Consider the following 16,147-nt stretch of genomic DNA (forward strand, 5'->3'; position numbering starts at 1 on the left):
TTCTGCCGTCTGACTGACCAAAGATCTCAGGAGTGACTCCCTCCATCGGCGCCAAACAAAATGCCATGCGAGGCGTCGTGTGTGAGCCGCCAGGCGGCGCTGTAACACAGCTTTACCTCCTCCGGGTGCTCGGTAAGCGCCAAACTGTGCACACTCAAAAAAAAATATATATATAAATATACTGCAGGTATAAATATTAATATGTTATAGGATATATACAGTATATAAATGTGTTATATAATATACAGTAAAGCAGCATGGACAGTAATTACAGGTTAAAAAATATATATAGATATATATAAAAATATAGTTGTACAACTGTATGTACGAAGATTCAAACAATTTCATATCCTATTCTTAGTATTTTTGTATTATACACATATTTATATTTTTTCTCTGTTTCTGTTATAGTTTTGTATTTTATACTCTTTTATACTTGTAATTTACTTACTCAGCTTATTTCTATTCTTGTAACACACAGACCGGTTCTTCTATCCAACATATTTCATTGTACATTAGATTAGATTGAACTTTATTGTCATGCACAAACAAGTACTTTGACAATAAAATGCAGTTAGCACCAAACCGGAAGTATGTACTTATGAACAGGATATATAAATATAGTGCAGGTATAAATATTATAGTTATAGATATATACAGTATATGAATGTGTTATAGAGCAGTATACAGTATAAGCAGCATGGACAGTAATTACAGGTAAAAACAAAATAGGTGTAATTATGTACAGTATTGTATGTAACACATTATATAGTGCATGTGAAAAACGTATATACAAAAATAAACAGCTAGATGTGAGTATACATTATAGGCATGGATGTGTAGTATAGGTGATGGCATAGAGAACACTATATATACATGATTTTTACAATAAGACAGTATAAATAATAATAATAAATAACAATTGTATTGTTGAACCTGTGTTATATATATAATATATATGTAAATAAACCTGAAACTTGAACTACACTCAAAAAACAAATTCAAGACAGATGTATTTCATTTACATAGAAAATGTCCATCCATTTGAATTACATGGTTTTAATATAAAATTACAAATACAAATTGGCTTTATTAATATTGAATGCATAAAACTGGTTACTACTGTGGAACCACATTGAGTTTATTAGTACTATTAGGTAGGTAGGTAGGTAGGTAGGTAGGTAGGTAGGTAGGTAGGTAGGTAGGTAGGTAGGTAGGTAAAAAAAAGAGTATTAAATACAAAATCTACAAAATACTATAACAGAACATGAGAAAAATATAAATATGTGTATAATACAAAAATACTAAGAATAGAATATGAAATATATGTTTGAATCTTCTATACACTGTACACGTTGTGACAACTATATTTAAGTATTACTGTATAAATAGATATGAACATACTATATAAATAGGATATGTTACACTATAGAAAAATACTGATTGTAAGAGTAAAGTGACATGGGTGTTTTACAACGTATTGCACAAAGAAATATCCAGCCTGGTACAGTGGCAGAACAGTCTTGTAGTTGGATTGCATTTTGTACATAGTCTGGTTATGTGTTCAAAAGTCTGATGGCCTGATGCCAAGATGGTTCAAAATGGTTCAGGATGGATCTTGCATGTTCTCCCCATGTCTGCGTGGGTTCTCTCTGGGTACTCTGGCTTCCTCCCACAGTCCAAAGACATGCAGTTAATAGGTTAATTGGTGAGAATGCAAGCGTGAATGGTTGTTTGTCGAACTGGCACGGTGTATGGTCTCCCCCAAAGCCACCCTGACCCAATAATAGATAGATGTTAGGCCTATGTGTGCTCTGGTGGAAGACACACTCAGATCTTTTTCCTAAAGTAAAGTAGTAATATATTAATATTTAAAGAATACTCAGTTGCAAATAAAAGTAAGTGTATAATTACCAAAAAACAAACTCATTTTGCAGAATTAACCCCTTCAGAGTGATACTGTATTATTGGATTAACATGAACAAGCAGTATTTTACTATTGTGGCAAGTTAAGTTGAAGCTGTAATCTATAAATCCGAAAGAATGCATATGTTTGGTCAACAAAATCTTAATCGTATCTAGTAACTGAGATTAAAGCACAATATGAAAGGTAGCGGAGTAGAAATACTATTAAAATAAATGAGAGTACCATAAAACTTTATTTAACTTTTTCAACACTGTGTATGCGTGTGTCTCTTGTCTGGATAAGTTCATATGACATAAATAAACATAATTTCCATCTTTATGTCAGGGCACTTCTCAGATCTCATGTGGTATAGAGTTTAAAATAAAATTGAAGGGTCAGATGAGACTAGTACATGCAAGTACATTGATTAAATGTTTCACCAAGTGCTATGAGAAGGAACTGTGTTTATGTGTAAAATCTGACATTAATTTGCTCAGTGCACATATCATGACTATTCAGGATTTGTTTGTTATTTATTATCTATTTATTATTGCATTATTGCAATTGCACTTGCCAGATTTGCCAAAAGATTACTTTTTCAGGCAGTACAACGCAAAATGTTTTGGAGCTCAAATCAACGTCTGACCTCAAGGTGTCAGCATTGGCATTTGTTAAATATGATATTAATTTTGAGAGACAATATTGTGTGTGATAGACAGGCAATAGCTTAAAGGAAGAAGCAGATAAGCGTTCCTTGTTTGAACTATCAATTCCAGCGAGGAAAGTCAGAGCTGGTGGAGGAAAATGAGAATTTCTCTCCCCTCCAGCACGAACAACCATGTCATTACCTCACGAAAGATACTGTGTACATTTACAAAGCTGTTCAGTATTTGTACATCACAACCCTCCGGGTAGCACTCAGGTATGTACATAGGTAATTCCCAGAAAGCTACTTCATAATGCCAACAAACAAACCAGTAAAACAAGGTTTTAAATGTCAAGACATCCACTAGTTACATATAAATTCCCTAGAGGCTTAGAATTCACAAATCACATGGTCATAATAAAACAATACACAAACACAGATTTAATTTTTTTTATTCAAAAAATCCATGCAAGATAAAAGTACAACTATTACTCAGTCATGTGTGTGTACGTGTGTGTGTGTGTGTGTGTGTGTGTGTGTGTGTGTGTGTGTGTGTGTGTTTGTGAGTGAGAGAAACAAGTCATATCAAGAGAGACACCAGCAACTGTAAACAAAGAAACTATTCCATTTCTTCAAGTCTGTAAAGGGAAACATTTGGTCCTTTTAAATCAGCCAGTTTTGCATTTGTAAAAGGAACTAAAGGGATTGTTAGTTTGGTCATTAGGTTTGACAAGAGCACAATTACAGCATCTTTAAAGCAATCCTCAAGTAACGCTTTACAATGTAATTCTACAATTAATGTACACGTTTATCTACATATCTCTATACAAGTACAGTATATTCCAAAAGATCTTCTATACAAAGCAACTCCTATGTAAATGTTACATGTGTTATATATAAGCCAACTGAATTAGCTCAAATTAAAAAAAGAAATACAAATTCAAGCTAGCTAAAATAAAAGATGGCAGTTAAGTGAAATCCACGACTTTACACCATGCATCCATATTAAATCAAATGAAATAAACTCTAGATTTAGTATCTAAGAAAGCTGAATTGAGAATAAACAAGATTTCAGTACAGTCTAGCAAAATGGAAATCACACATCGTTGACTACCATTTTTCTAATTTAGTATCAAACAAATATGTCAGACTGACACTTAAATGTTTCAGTCCACTATGTTTTAGCTCTATGTCCATGTTAGAGGGCCTGTGTAAGGGACTGACACAATCAGCATAACCAAGTAAAATCATTACTATGTTCTGAATAAACCGTGTATACTGTATTATTTTGTAGGTTAGCGATTTATTTGGGTACATGCAGGCATGATTTAATTGAAAATATAAATTTATATAGATGATATTTTGGTCCTTTTTTGGTTGTAATACAATGCCTTAAAATTATGATTTGATTCTCAGCAGAGCAAATTTACAGGTAAAACCTGGCTGAGTGATTTTGGTTTGTCACTTTTAATGATTGTAGTGATTGGTTTGAGGGTTGGACAGTCGCCTAGATGTTCTGACAGCTTTTGCCTAGGAAAAAATGTGTATGTGTGCCATTCATTCGTTCAGCTGAATCTGTACACCAAGTCATAGAAAATAAAGCCACGTATCTGTACAGAAGTTTGTAAATAGACAGCCCTTTTCCCCCCAAAGTAGTCGGCCTGGTCACCCTAGTGTAGGTGCGTGATATCCAACACTTTTCACATCCGTCTCCAGTTAGATTTTCACTACCTTTAAACTCACATTTTCCATATACAACAAGACTCAAACAAAATAAAAGCAACAACCTTAAAGCCAAAAAAAAAAAAAAAGTCTGTGCAGGTATGGGCTGTAATCTGCTGCGGTGTTAGGACACACAGCAACACTGACCTCTAGTGGGTGAGATTAGTCATCACAGTTCTGAGAGGAGTTGAATATGGCATGCAGGCCACGGACCACCAGGCACTAAAGCAGTCCATTCTTAATAGTAAACAGCTGCCGTCCTATGGCAGATACATATAGTACTCTTAAATCATAAAATCTTAGAAAAACAATGCAGCAGTGAACCACTTCAAGTGTGCAGTGTGTCAGTAAAGCCCACACCACAACTCACACCTTAGAGGAACTCATCTTGGTTGAAATATTCTAGCTGTAGATATGTTTAATTTGAGCCCTCTAATCTCTTGAGAGGAAGGTTTGCAAATTAAGAAGAGCTTAGTTGAGAATGTGGTTCAATGCAATGGTTTTCCGAAGAACGTACGCAGCCTCCTGCATAACTCCTACATCTTGGTCTCGCTGTCAGGAGGCCTCTCGTTCTCATATTCATTCTCCTGGCAGATGAGCTGGTAAGGCTTCTTGTCTGCCTCCTCCACCACAGAGTTGCCAACCTCTGGGTCCTTTTTCTGCAACTCGTGGCGAGACAGATGTTCCACTATGCCTGCACCAATGGAGTCTCCAAGGACATTAGTGGTGGTGCGCAATCGATCCCTGAGGGAACACAAAGAACAGGTGAGGACACTTTGTAGGTAGTGAATAGAGGCAAGACAAAAAAATACAATCCAAGACAAGAAAAAAGGCAAAACAAGATAAGAAAAAAAAACAAAAAAAGATAACACAAGCCAAAACGAGATAGGACAAGGCAAGACTAAAGAAGACAAAAGTATGAAATATTATACAACTGCATTGTAGGCACTGGAAATTAAATGCACCTGTGGGTCTGTAAATGTGAGTACATAAAAAAATATCATTAAAAAACAGGAGGCATGGTTTAATCACTCCAAGCGATCTTCAACCACATGAAACATAGCCAGTAGATTGGAGGAAGTGGGGCGTTGTGGGAGCAGTGGGATTGGCTGCCAACTGAATAAAAACCAGATGGATTTAGACGTGGAATGTGAAGGGAGTGTCTCTGGAAGCTGTCCTTTAATCCAGTTGAGAGTGCACAGCAAACCAATTTAGTCCCTTTTAACCCCCTAAACCACCGTAAAAACCCTCTCTGGCTGAAACTTGATTGAATTCATATGATGCTATACTTTCCTCATGATTAAACCCCCTATCAGTGAATAGTTTTATAAAGATATCATATGCCCAATACTTACAGGAACCAATCAACTGCAATGATGAGGGTGATGTCATCTGTGGGCAGGCCTACGGACGTTAAAACTATCACCATGGTGACCAGTCCTGCCTGAGGGATTCCAGCTGCTCCGATACTTGCTGCTGTGGCAGTGATGCTGATGGGGAAAAAAATGCAAAAAAAGGGACATTTGAATTGTATAAAAATCATTTATCGCAGCATAACTCTGTCAGACATGTTCCAGTATTGATCTCCTCATCACAAGAGCATTGAGAAGGTTCACCTAAGTTCATTCCCTTGGCAGAAATATGATCCCCCATCTGTCCCTAGTCAAACAGCAAGACTATTGGTTAGAAAGTCATCAAAGCTGTAACCTCTGGTTTTGAGATCTAGACATGTTTCACTTGGGTTAAGTAGCATTTCTTGCCATAATGAAAGACAAATGTAATAGAAATATCTCTCTCTTGTTCATCTAAAAGTGATGCAACTGTTAGAGCAAGCAGGGTCTATTAAATCAAATCCATTTCAACTGCACAAAAAGACGCTGAATTAGATGTTACAACTACTGCAAAAAGCTGAAATACAAGAGTACTGTATATCACATACCTGATGGTGAGAATTTGTCCAAAGTTGAGGTCATAATCATTGACTTGAGCGATAAAGATGGCTGCCAGGGCTTCATATAGAGCTGTGCCATCCATGTTTATGGTGGCGCCAACAGGGAGCACAAAACGGGTCACTCGCTTGTCCACCTTGTTGTTTTCCTCCAGGCATTTAAAAGTGATGGGCAATGTGGCAGAACTGAGCGATAGTAGTGGGAGACCAAGGGTGACAGAAACAAAAAGAAAAATCAACTTCAAGTCTGCAAGAAATCACATTATGTTACTAAACTGCTGTAAGTGCTTCAACACTGGCCAATCGGTTATGGCAAGCAATAAATCATGCTTATCAACGCTCATCATCTGGAGCATTCGGGGAGGCTGACTGTATATCAAAAACCTTTCACTGCAAGCCAGCCATGATTTAAAATTTTCAGGGAAATTACTTCCTACTGAAACCGCATTTTATTCTAACTCAGTATACTCTGTTCAGTTAGCACAGCTAGAAACTTAAGGGATTATGGGAAACTTAGTCCCACTGTTCTGCATTTTACTCTCTATGTTTCTTATTATCTTTTGCGCCTGTTTCTTATTAGTTTTTGTTTGTATGCTCTCAGAACTGGTTCTCAGGCAGAGAAGCAATGCACTTTCATTGGATTCATGGATTTTCCCTGTACAATGACCTGTACCTTGACATTTCTTGTCAGTCTGTGAAATTTGGAATCTGATCACATACCTAGAGGATGTTCCCAGAGCAGTGATAAGTGCCTGCAAGATCCCAGCAATGAAAACGAAGGGATTCTTCCTGGTGACGGCGAAGTAGAGCGATGGCAGGACAATGATAGCGTGGACAAGCAGGCCACAGATGACTGTAATTGTGTACATTCCCAGTTGACCACCCATGGCTGTGATGTCGTCCATCTCCACAATCTTACCAGCGATGAGGAACAGGATACCAATAGGGGCGTACCTGAGGATGGATGCGTGTTGTTGTGAATTTGTAATTGAAAGGTCACATATCTCCATCCATCAATCCATCCCTCCAAGTACTTACCACATGATTATGGCGACCAGCCTCATGATGGCTTCATTGAGACAGTCAAAGAAGTCCTTCAGAGGTTGTCCCTGTTCCCTCATGCTCCCAATGATCAGACCGAAGCATATGGAGAACACCACCAGGCCGAGAGCATTGATACCATTTACCTGCCCTGGCACTGGAATCATCTCCTCCCTGGTCATCTCCTGGCTATCATTGAGTGTCAGTATCGTCTCATTCACTGTAATCGTCACGTGGACTACTTTCTTGGCATACTGCGTCTTGAACTGTATTTAAAAAAAGGATAAGTTACATGGTGATTGAACCCTACAGACATAACATTTTATAAATACTTTTATTCAAGAATAACATTTTAGATTCAGGGTAATTGAAGATTGTAGTAAATACTAATTTCTAATTTGTTGCATATGCAGAACACAGTGTGGTTTGTGCGTGCTTGAAATGTGTGGGGATAAGGAAGTGAAAGTGGCACTGTGACAAGGGCCTCCATTAACATCTTGTCTGTGTCAAGTGTAAGCGCGGGAATTTAAGAAAAGTTTAAACTTGTGTCAGACTGAAACTTGAAGTGAGACAATTAAGGAATAAAATATTTCATGCATTTGCAAGACAAGGAAAGAAGGAGTTACCTGTTTGGTGCAAGCCTCCACAAGGTTAGGAGGAAACATATTTCTAGAAAACACAACAAGAAATTTTGTACAAATTATAAATGGTCTGATATTGATTTGCAGTCTTAATAAATGATGGATTATACTTTTACTGGAGTGGAGTGTGTTTGGTACCTGATAAGGTCTAGGAAGGCATCAGCAGGGCTGACCTGCTCCACCTTTTCTTGCTTGGAGAACTCATCCTTTGATCCTTTTCCAGGGTGAATGATGAGCACCATGATGATACCGATGATCACGGCAATGACAGTAGTGGTGGTGTAATAGATCACTGCCCTCATACCCATTTTACCGGAAGCACGGCCATCCAAAGCAGCCATACCTGAAAAGGACATTTCATGTCAGCACTACAGGGTTTATCATCCAAAATAAGTATTCATTCCATGCGACCTAGACTCTTACTCATAATATCAGAAGCATGGGTGGTCTTTCATACTGTAGGAGTTCCAAACTGTTCCTGTAGATGGAGCAGCAGTGCTATGAGCATGTAATGCAATGCAGCGCTTTAAAAACCTTTTCTGCCATGCCCCCCTTCAGACACCAAAAAAGTTCATTTAGAGTGCAATAATCTAAGAATTTAGTGAATGAAATGTGTTATTACTGTTTCTGTATATGAAAAAAAAACATCCCTATCGTTTTCAGTGATGCTGCCCTATGACTCAAGAGTTTACATCAATGTGTCATCCCGCTCTGTCCTTTACAGTTAGCCTGGGAAAAGGTGCTGTAATTATAGGTGGCATACACCCATCCCCACCCTTATCTGTCCACACAACGATGTGTGAGAACAAAGAGCAGCAAGAAACACAATCTGACTCTGACCTTTACAAGTGGAAAAACAACACCTACTGAACAGCACCCAGGGGTACATCTTAAACACGAAATCTTCACATGCTGCCTTTTCATATACACATAATATATTCCAAATTGTAGCTGCAAGTGCAAATTGTTTCACCCCAAAGCAGAGTTGCATCACACAAATCGTTGTTTTATTTGATTAGACAACAGTGCAGTGTGACGTTAGTTTGTTGTGAACACAGAGTGCGGACAGATATGTCCGTTATAGATTAACAGTCTGACTGAATATTAGTGTCATCAAGAAAAAGATACAACAAAGAAGTGTCTGTATTCCGTGATGAAAACAAGCATAACAAACAAGTTAAGACTACTGCAGTAGTCGAGAACAGGCGTTTTATAGGAAAAAAACGAGCTGCAGCGTGATTTACAACAAACAGATAATGATCAAGTTACACTCTCAGATATTTCTACTAAACCTTGCATTCTTAATCATACTTCACCTAAAATATGTGAAAAATATTTCCTATTCTTGCTGAAAAGCCACAAATCAATTGCAGTTTGCATGAGAAATAGTTTTAAAGAACTGCTGATGGTAAAAAAAAAACATAAAAAACAAACTGCTGGAGCCTGAGGTTAACCCTCCTCCACATGCAGCTCTAATAGCATTAAACAGACTTTGTAGGGATAATGGTGGTAAAAAGAAATGCAGCCATTGGAAACAGACAAGCCGCCCTGATAGGCATGACAGTGGCGTTGTATTTTCAAAGTGCCAGGTCCTATTATGGCCATTATCTTCATTCAGAGCTGTACAAGGCAAAGCAGGCTTTGTGTGCTGAGAGATGTATGTGTCACTTTGACACTGTGTATACCAATGTGTGTGTGTAGGTGTGTGTGTGTGTGTGTGGTGGGGTGCAGTATCTACTGCCCTTGCTTTGGCCCTCTCCCTCTTGTCTCAACATGCCCAGGACTTAAGCTTTTATCCAGTTCTTTTTGATCCTCTTCCTCCCCTCCTCATCCTTCCCTCCCACATTCTCCTCCTGAATTCTTCACCTCCTCTCCCTACTACCACCTCTTGTTTCAGGGTGCCCCCTTGCACCCCTCCCCTGATTTTTCTTGCACACAGATCTTATTGCTGCAATCCTCTTTCATTGCCACCCCTTTCCTTCCCCCCTTTCCCCGACTCTCCTCCTATTCCTTTTCTGACAGCCCTGGGAAAACTTGTTGACTTAGTCAGCCCCGCACGCACACAATGATCCCCAGCCTGTTGTCCGGGCAACAGCGGACGCAGCCCCACCAATTCTCCATCCTTTCAAAAGAACGAAAGAGCCAAGGTTGAAGGAGAGCAGGGAGAATGACTTTCTTTCTCATATGGGGAATGTTCATCAAACACAAAGGTAGGCCAGCTTTTGGGGGGGAGAGTTGAAGCACAGGACACAGCAAGTGCAAGAGGTCTGTCCAGAGGGCAATTAACATCCACTGATGGTGGGCAAAGACTGACTCCACAGTTCTAGGAAGATTTAAACACGAGAGCCTGCAGTTTTCATTTGTTCCAGGCAGTCAAACTTTTGCTTTTCTAGTCTTATGTGATACTATACTAAATATCTTTGACCAAAGAAGCAACTTAAACACCTCACCTTGGGCCCTAGGATGCTTCGATCTGGACCAAGAAATGTCAGAAATGAAAATAGTTACAGCCTAACACATATTTGCTAAAAATAAAGCATGCTTAAGGTTAAACAGGATAAGAGATTTGTTAGAAAGTGTTTTGTTTTTTGACAAGAGGTATCCACAAACCTTATTAAAAGTGTAATTTAGTAGGAGAGCTGCTATAACTTTTTATACATTTTTCTCACATTCTGTAGTCGGTGCTAAATGTGTATAAGACAGTTGTTTACTGAAGATGATATTTGGGATCTTTGTAAGGTGCAGAGGTGGAAGATAAAGCAGTCACATAGTCTCAGTCCAGTTATGACATACTTGCACTTTCTTTATACTTCTGTTCCACTACATTTCAGGTAATGATTATTATTTTCCATGGCTCTAAATGCTGTACTTACTGAAATGTCTCTAAAGACTATACTTTTAAACATGTTTAAATAAGGTGTTACATGCAGTGCATGGAAGAAAATCACAGTACATGATGCACCACAGTCTAAAACTAGGTACCTGGATCACCTCTAATAACAATGACTGAGGGAGAACTTTTACTTTACACGTTGAACCAGTTACACAATTTTACAGATTGTCAAATTTAGAATTCGTGAGTTGGCATTCATCACACAGATTTTTATAACTTGATTATTTTATTTCTACCTTAAAGACATTCAAGCAATTCACAGACATCTATTATTATGTCTTTACAGGTGTTACTCTCTACTCCCTCCCCTTCCTACACTCAAAGCTCCCCTTCCCGTGACCTCCTCCCTAATCATCCTCCTTTCCTCCTTTTACTGCCCACATCCCCTCTCCCTGTCCAGCCCTTTCTTGGTTCTATAAATACTTGTGGTGGACACTCAACTAAAGGCAATCCCTGGAGACAATATGGATTTTGTATCAAACACATGTTAAGCGGTAAGTGTGGTTAGTGGTAAGTGTGTTTGTTTTAGTGAGAGAAAGAAATATGGTTATGGATGAAGATCAATGAGGACCCTGTAGTTATCCTCTCGCTCTCTTTCTCACTGAAACACATCAGCCAGTTTCTCATAAACTTTGATCCTTTGGTTTTCTCTGGTTTTACTTTCCTTCATTTCCTACCTTCGAGGGCCCCACAAACTTTCTGTATCCTGACTCAGCTTCACATTTAGTTTAGCTTCACATTAAGTTCAAAATTCAGAGGCAAAGTCCCTATTATCAGGGACAGCCCATTTCACATAAAGGCACAATTCATCCTTGGGAGTGTGACAGCCAGTTTGCACAGGGGCCACATGTTTGCAGAAAAGAAGTCATAGGAGCTCTGTTGCTAATATCCTTGAAAATATCTCAAAGTTGTGCTCATGTATATAAAACAACCACTGCTCTAGAAATAGAGCAGTTACATTTAGGCTGTAGGACAGCCTTTCTTCTAGGAACGTTGGTGAATCTCTCCTACAGAATGCTGTGGGGATAGAAATATAAATATACAGCTAAAGTTTGTTAAATTGCTCTTCAAGATCAAGGGAAGGTTGTTCCTCTACAGGGAGCTATGGCCACTTGTATTACTTTTCAACTGAGGTCATAGTTTCGGCAGAAATCTGAAAAACTGTGAAAGCCACAAGTGACTTTCAGTAACATACAGTGAGTCCAAATGGTCATAAACTGGAGGTCTGCAGCTGTGTTGCAGATGTTCATTCTGTAACATATTGGCCAGAAATGTATCTAGTAACTTTTTCTGCGTGTGTTTTGAATGTGAGAATTAATTTAAGACAGTGAGCAGGTGTGTGTTTTTGTGGTACTGTGGTTGAATTTCTATTGGCTGCTGGGTTTATTCTCAGTAGTGATATGCTACCTTTCTGGCCGCTGTTGCACAAGTATGTCTATAAATGCAAGGTATGTTATTATTGTGTGGCAAAGCAACGGAGACTTTAGCACAACTGAATATTCAGTCATTTCTTCACACAAAATAAACAAATAAAACATAACATTACACTGTGACAGATGATTTCAAGTATCTTTCTGGAAGCTGGGAAAAACAAGTGACAGCATCTCAAGGGTGTTATTTGTAGAAGTGTAATGGTTGACTTTTCATGTATAATGATTACTGTATGAGAAATGATACACATGAGAAAGGAGCCATGTGACAGACGACTTGGCTACAGAACAGCACCCTTTGTTGGTTTCCACATGTTGGAACTGTGGTCATGTGACATGATGTCAGAGGATGCTGCTGTCACGGACCGGCGCAGCACAAAGCAGGTTATTATCGGACATCTTGTTCCTTGTCATCTCTTCAGGACACTGGCTTCTTGCCCTGTCAATCACAGCTCAGAGATTGGATATTTGGTCTCAGCATGTCCCACCTATATTTGTCAGTCAGTGCTGCCGAGCAGTGTTTTTGGAAACTCACATGTTCCATGACACTATCTATACGTTTACTCCCATAACAAGCTGAGGCCCTGCTCAGTAACAGAGCCATGTGCCTTTGAAAGAAAACATCCCCGCGTGTCTGATTGGATTTATGAACCATATCAACAGTGTTGAATGAACTCACTGCATCCCTGGATTAGAACTGAAAACACCACCGTGTCACTGTGTTTTTCTGAAATACACACCCAAATATAACACCAAACCAACAAACTAAAACAGTCCACATATTTTGGATTGCTTATTTGTCTAAAACACAACAAAGATGTGACTGCTTTACTTGTGCTTTATCAAGATAAGGACCATTACAACATGGGTCAAGCATGTGATTGTGATTGAAGCTGTAAGTCCAAAATATCTCTCTGTCCCTCTCTCTCTCTCTCTCTCTCTGTCTCGTTTATGAGATCATCATAACCTCTTCCACCAGCGGGCCCAAAACCAACAAACAGCGTCGGCTGAACAAACAGATTGCTCACTCTGCCACTCATGAAGTACACGATGATCAGTGGAGCCACGAAACAACAAACACTGATGTGAACTTTTTACGCAGAGAACATATGATACGTTCAAAACACTTAGCTAAATTGCTGAAGTTTGAGACTTTTTCTGCTTGTGAAAACTGATGCTGTACTGTACTTCCGCCTCGGGTTAATAGAGTTACAGTATTAGGGGGAAACAGTAGTAAAAAGTGGATTGTTTTTTGTCTGATAGTCTGACTAAATGTGAAGACAGCTGTGGAGCCACGATGAGCAAACACACAGAAATGTGCGAGCAAGAGAAAGTGCTAGGATGTTTTGTGTTATTAAGAGATACAGTAGAGAGCTGTGTGATGAATAAGTTGTTTGATATAAATTTAGAAAAATGTCATGCAGGCTTGACCTGCAAGTGTCTGTGAGCTCATTTTAGATATCTCAGGTACATTTGAACTAAAAATAGCCAATGACAACACCTAATGAGTGCCGTGAGTAAGCCTTGGTCTTGGCCAACATTATTTATGCAATTAGTAAAAAAATTCCACTTAGATTCATGTGTATGAGAATCTGTTTATTGGTGACTGAAAAGAAAATTTGAATGAAATGTTATCAAAAATCAACATTTACTGAAGAGAATAAAAGAGTAAGAGGCGAATTAACTAATCAAGTGAATAAATGTTTGTGCATTTTGGCAAGAGATGCATCTATGGCCTGTGGTGTCCGGATGACACTTAAAAATAACCCAGTGTTCATACCTGTGACGAGACTGGAAACCAGCAGAGGCAGCACAAGCATCTGAAGCATTCTCATCAGCAGTTCTCCAGGGAAAGAGAAGAACTTCACATCACGGTAGGACATTTTATAAGGCCGCAGGGCAAATCCCAGGATTATGCCTGCAGTGGGGATCAAGTGTGGAAGAGAACACACAACTTTGTTAGAACATTTCAAGTCCAATATTTGACACCTTATATTACTGCAAAATGTGGAGTACTAAAACGACACCTGAAAGATGAAACATCATCTTTTTATTACATGACTGCCTTACAGCCTCCCGAAAACATTTATCGCGCTTACTCACATTTTCCTACATAAAATCTGCCTATAAAACAAAACCTTTCAGATTTTCATGCATTAGAGGTATTGTGAAAATCATAACGTGTAGTGACATGATTGGGGCTGGGAATACTTGTATTGTGCAATGATCTTTACTTGTTGTCCAACAGGTCTTTTTCAGTGTCACTGAAGTCTATTATCTTAACAACATGCACTAATCCACTGACAGACCCAGGTGGCTGACCCGGCAGCCTGAAGTGAAGAATACCCCGAATTTAACAATCAATCAAATCTGTCTGTCATGGCCTGGTGTAATTCTAGCAGGGCTGCAGATGTGCAGGAGGTGGGTGGGCCTGGCTCGACTCCTGCTGCGTAAGATACAAAGGTTAATGGCAACAAGTCAAGGGTCAGCTACAGGGTCAGATACAGGCCAGTCTGCTAAGTTCATCTGAGTTCCCTCTTTTGTCTCATCCGGTGAGTTCGTTTCTATTCTTTCCCTTCTTCCGTCCTGCTACAGGGGGTAGTCACAGCTGATTGATGGATTGTTGGGGTGATGCAGAAAATCTGGTGCCTTCTTCTTCACAAATTTGAACAGAGGTGGGGTGATGTGATGATGGATGGAGGGGGAGGTGGAGGGGAGGGGAGGGGGAGGGGAGGGGAGAGGAACAAACAAAACTTCTAGTTTGAAGTTTAGTTTCAGTTCAGTCTGATCAATATCTTACGTGGACTAACAAAGTTTCCCCACTCACCAATAATAACAGCAGCGACCGTGAAGAGCACAAAGGCATTTCTTATGAAGAATCCTTTCACGTCATCCTTTGAGATGTTCTCCACTCTCTTCTTGGCCAGCAGCGACCGGGACTGGATCCCTGCTCGGATCCGGTGGAGACCACTCTGGGTCCTCTGAGGGTCCACCCTGCTGCTCTGAGTCATGACTGCCACTGGAAATCTTCAGATCTGATAAATGTGCAGGAACGTGAACTCCTTTCAGCTTTGATGGAAACACCATAAAGGTGTTGCTGATTCACTTGTAGCCGGTTACTCTTCTTCCTCTCTGTCACACCTCTCCTTTGGTTACAAGTGTCCTGGTTAAGTGGGAAAGACATATTGTAAATAGTTTAATATTTGAGCACAAAGACATTATTAAAGGTAGACTTCTTCAATATATACAACACATTGTTTGCAACCCTTCCAAAAATGCACAATGAAACTAGACTACTGTGAATGAAGTGCTGTACTCCATGAGTGAAGAACACATGTGTTGTAACCAAAGCTGTGAAGGCATGCAGACTTCCTCCTACGTACACTCGAGTAACTCCAACACACGTGTACAGTTTACACAACGGTTGTGCTGATACTGATTTAAAGACATGCACACAGACATAGATACATTTGTAGGCATATTAAATGGCAAAATACTAATATAGAAGTTGTTTCTGTACCTTTAAACTCGAGCAAAAACTTCCTTTGGAGTAATGTCTTTGGAGAGAAAATTTTGAGTTAAAGCCCGATCAGTGTGAGAGGGACAGAGGAGCTCTTTGGCTGTGAGCTGGTTGGTGTGAGCAACCAGCAATGAAGAGAAAGAGGAGAGGAAAGAGGAGAGGGGAGGAGAAAGGAAAGGAGGGAGCAGCGGTGGGGATGAGGGAATAAAAGAGCCAGTGAGAGAATGGAGGCGGTGCTATAGCAGGAGAAAAAAGAAGTAGGGTTAGTCACTCACACAGTGGGAGCTTGTGGGGAGGTGAGGCGGGAACTAAAAAAGTGAAGTAATTTAGAGGAGGGGGCGCATTTCAGACAGAGGAGAGCTTGAGGAATAATGAGCTCTCCAAGCAGGAAAAAGAGAAA

The 16,147-nt window shown here is 39.5% G+C and overlaps 1 protein-coding gene and 1 long non-coding RNA gene across 3 annotated transcripts; one reads left to right on the forward strand and one right to left on the reverse strand.

Annotated features, from left to right (window-relative positions):
- The first annotated feature begins 20 nt into the window (after positions 1-20).
- Positions 21-7,022, forward strand: LOC113745702 (uncharacterized). 2 transcript variants are annotated; one of them, XR_003462333.1, is made up of 3 exons: positions 21-132; positions 4,909-5,039; positions 6,914-7,022. It is a non-coding gene; the product is annotated as an uncharacterized LOC113745702 (long non-coding RNA). The 2 variants fall into 2 exon arrangements; XR_003462332.1 differs by having other exon boundaries at positions 6,824-6,922.
- Positions 3,001-15,926, reverse strand: slc1a3a (solute carrier family 1 member 3a). Its single transcript, XM_010732476.3, has 10 exons — positions 15,748-15,926; positions 15,055-15,390; positions 14,008-14,145; positions 8,043-8,247; positions 7,890-7,932; positions 7,261-7,529; positions 6,943-7,176; positions 6,214-6,408; positions 5,630-5,764; positions 3,001-5,018 (listed from the first exon to the last, which is right to left on the reverse strand). Exons 2-10 carry the CDS (start codon positions 15,236-15,238, stop codon positions 4,811-4,813), a joined length of 1,611 nt encoding a protein of 536 aa, XP_010730778.3. The 5' UTR covers positions 15,239-15,390; positions 15,748-15,926; the 3' UTR covers positions 3,001-4,810.
- Between the last annotated feature and the right edge of the window lie 221 nt (positions 15,927-16,147).

Source organism: Larimichthys crocea, chromosome III, assembly GCF_000972845.2.
Source record: "Larimichthys crocea isolate SSNF chromosome III, L_crocea_2.0, whole genome shotgun sequence".
NCBI classification, from domain to species: Eukaryota; Metazoa; Chordata; class Actinopteri; family Sciaenidae; genus Larimichthys; species Larimichthys crocea.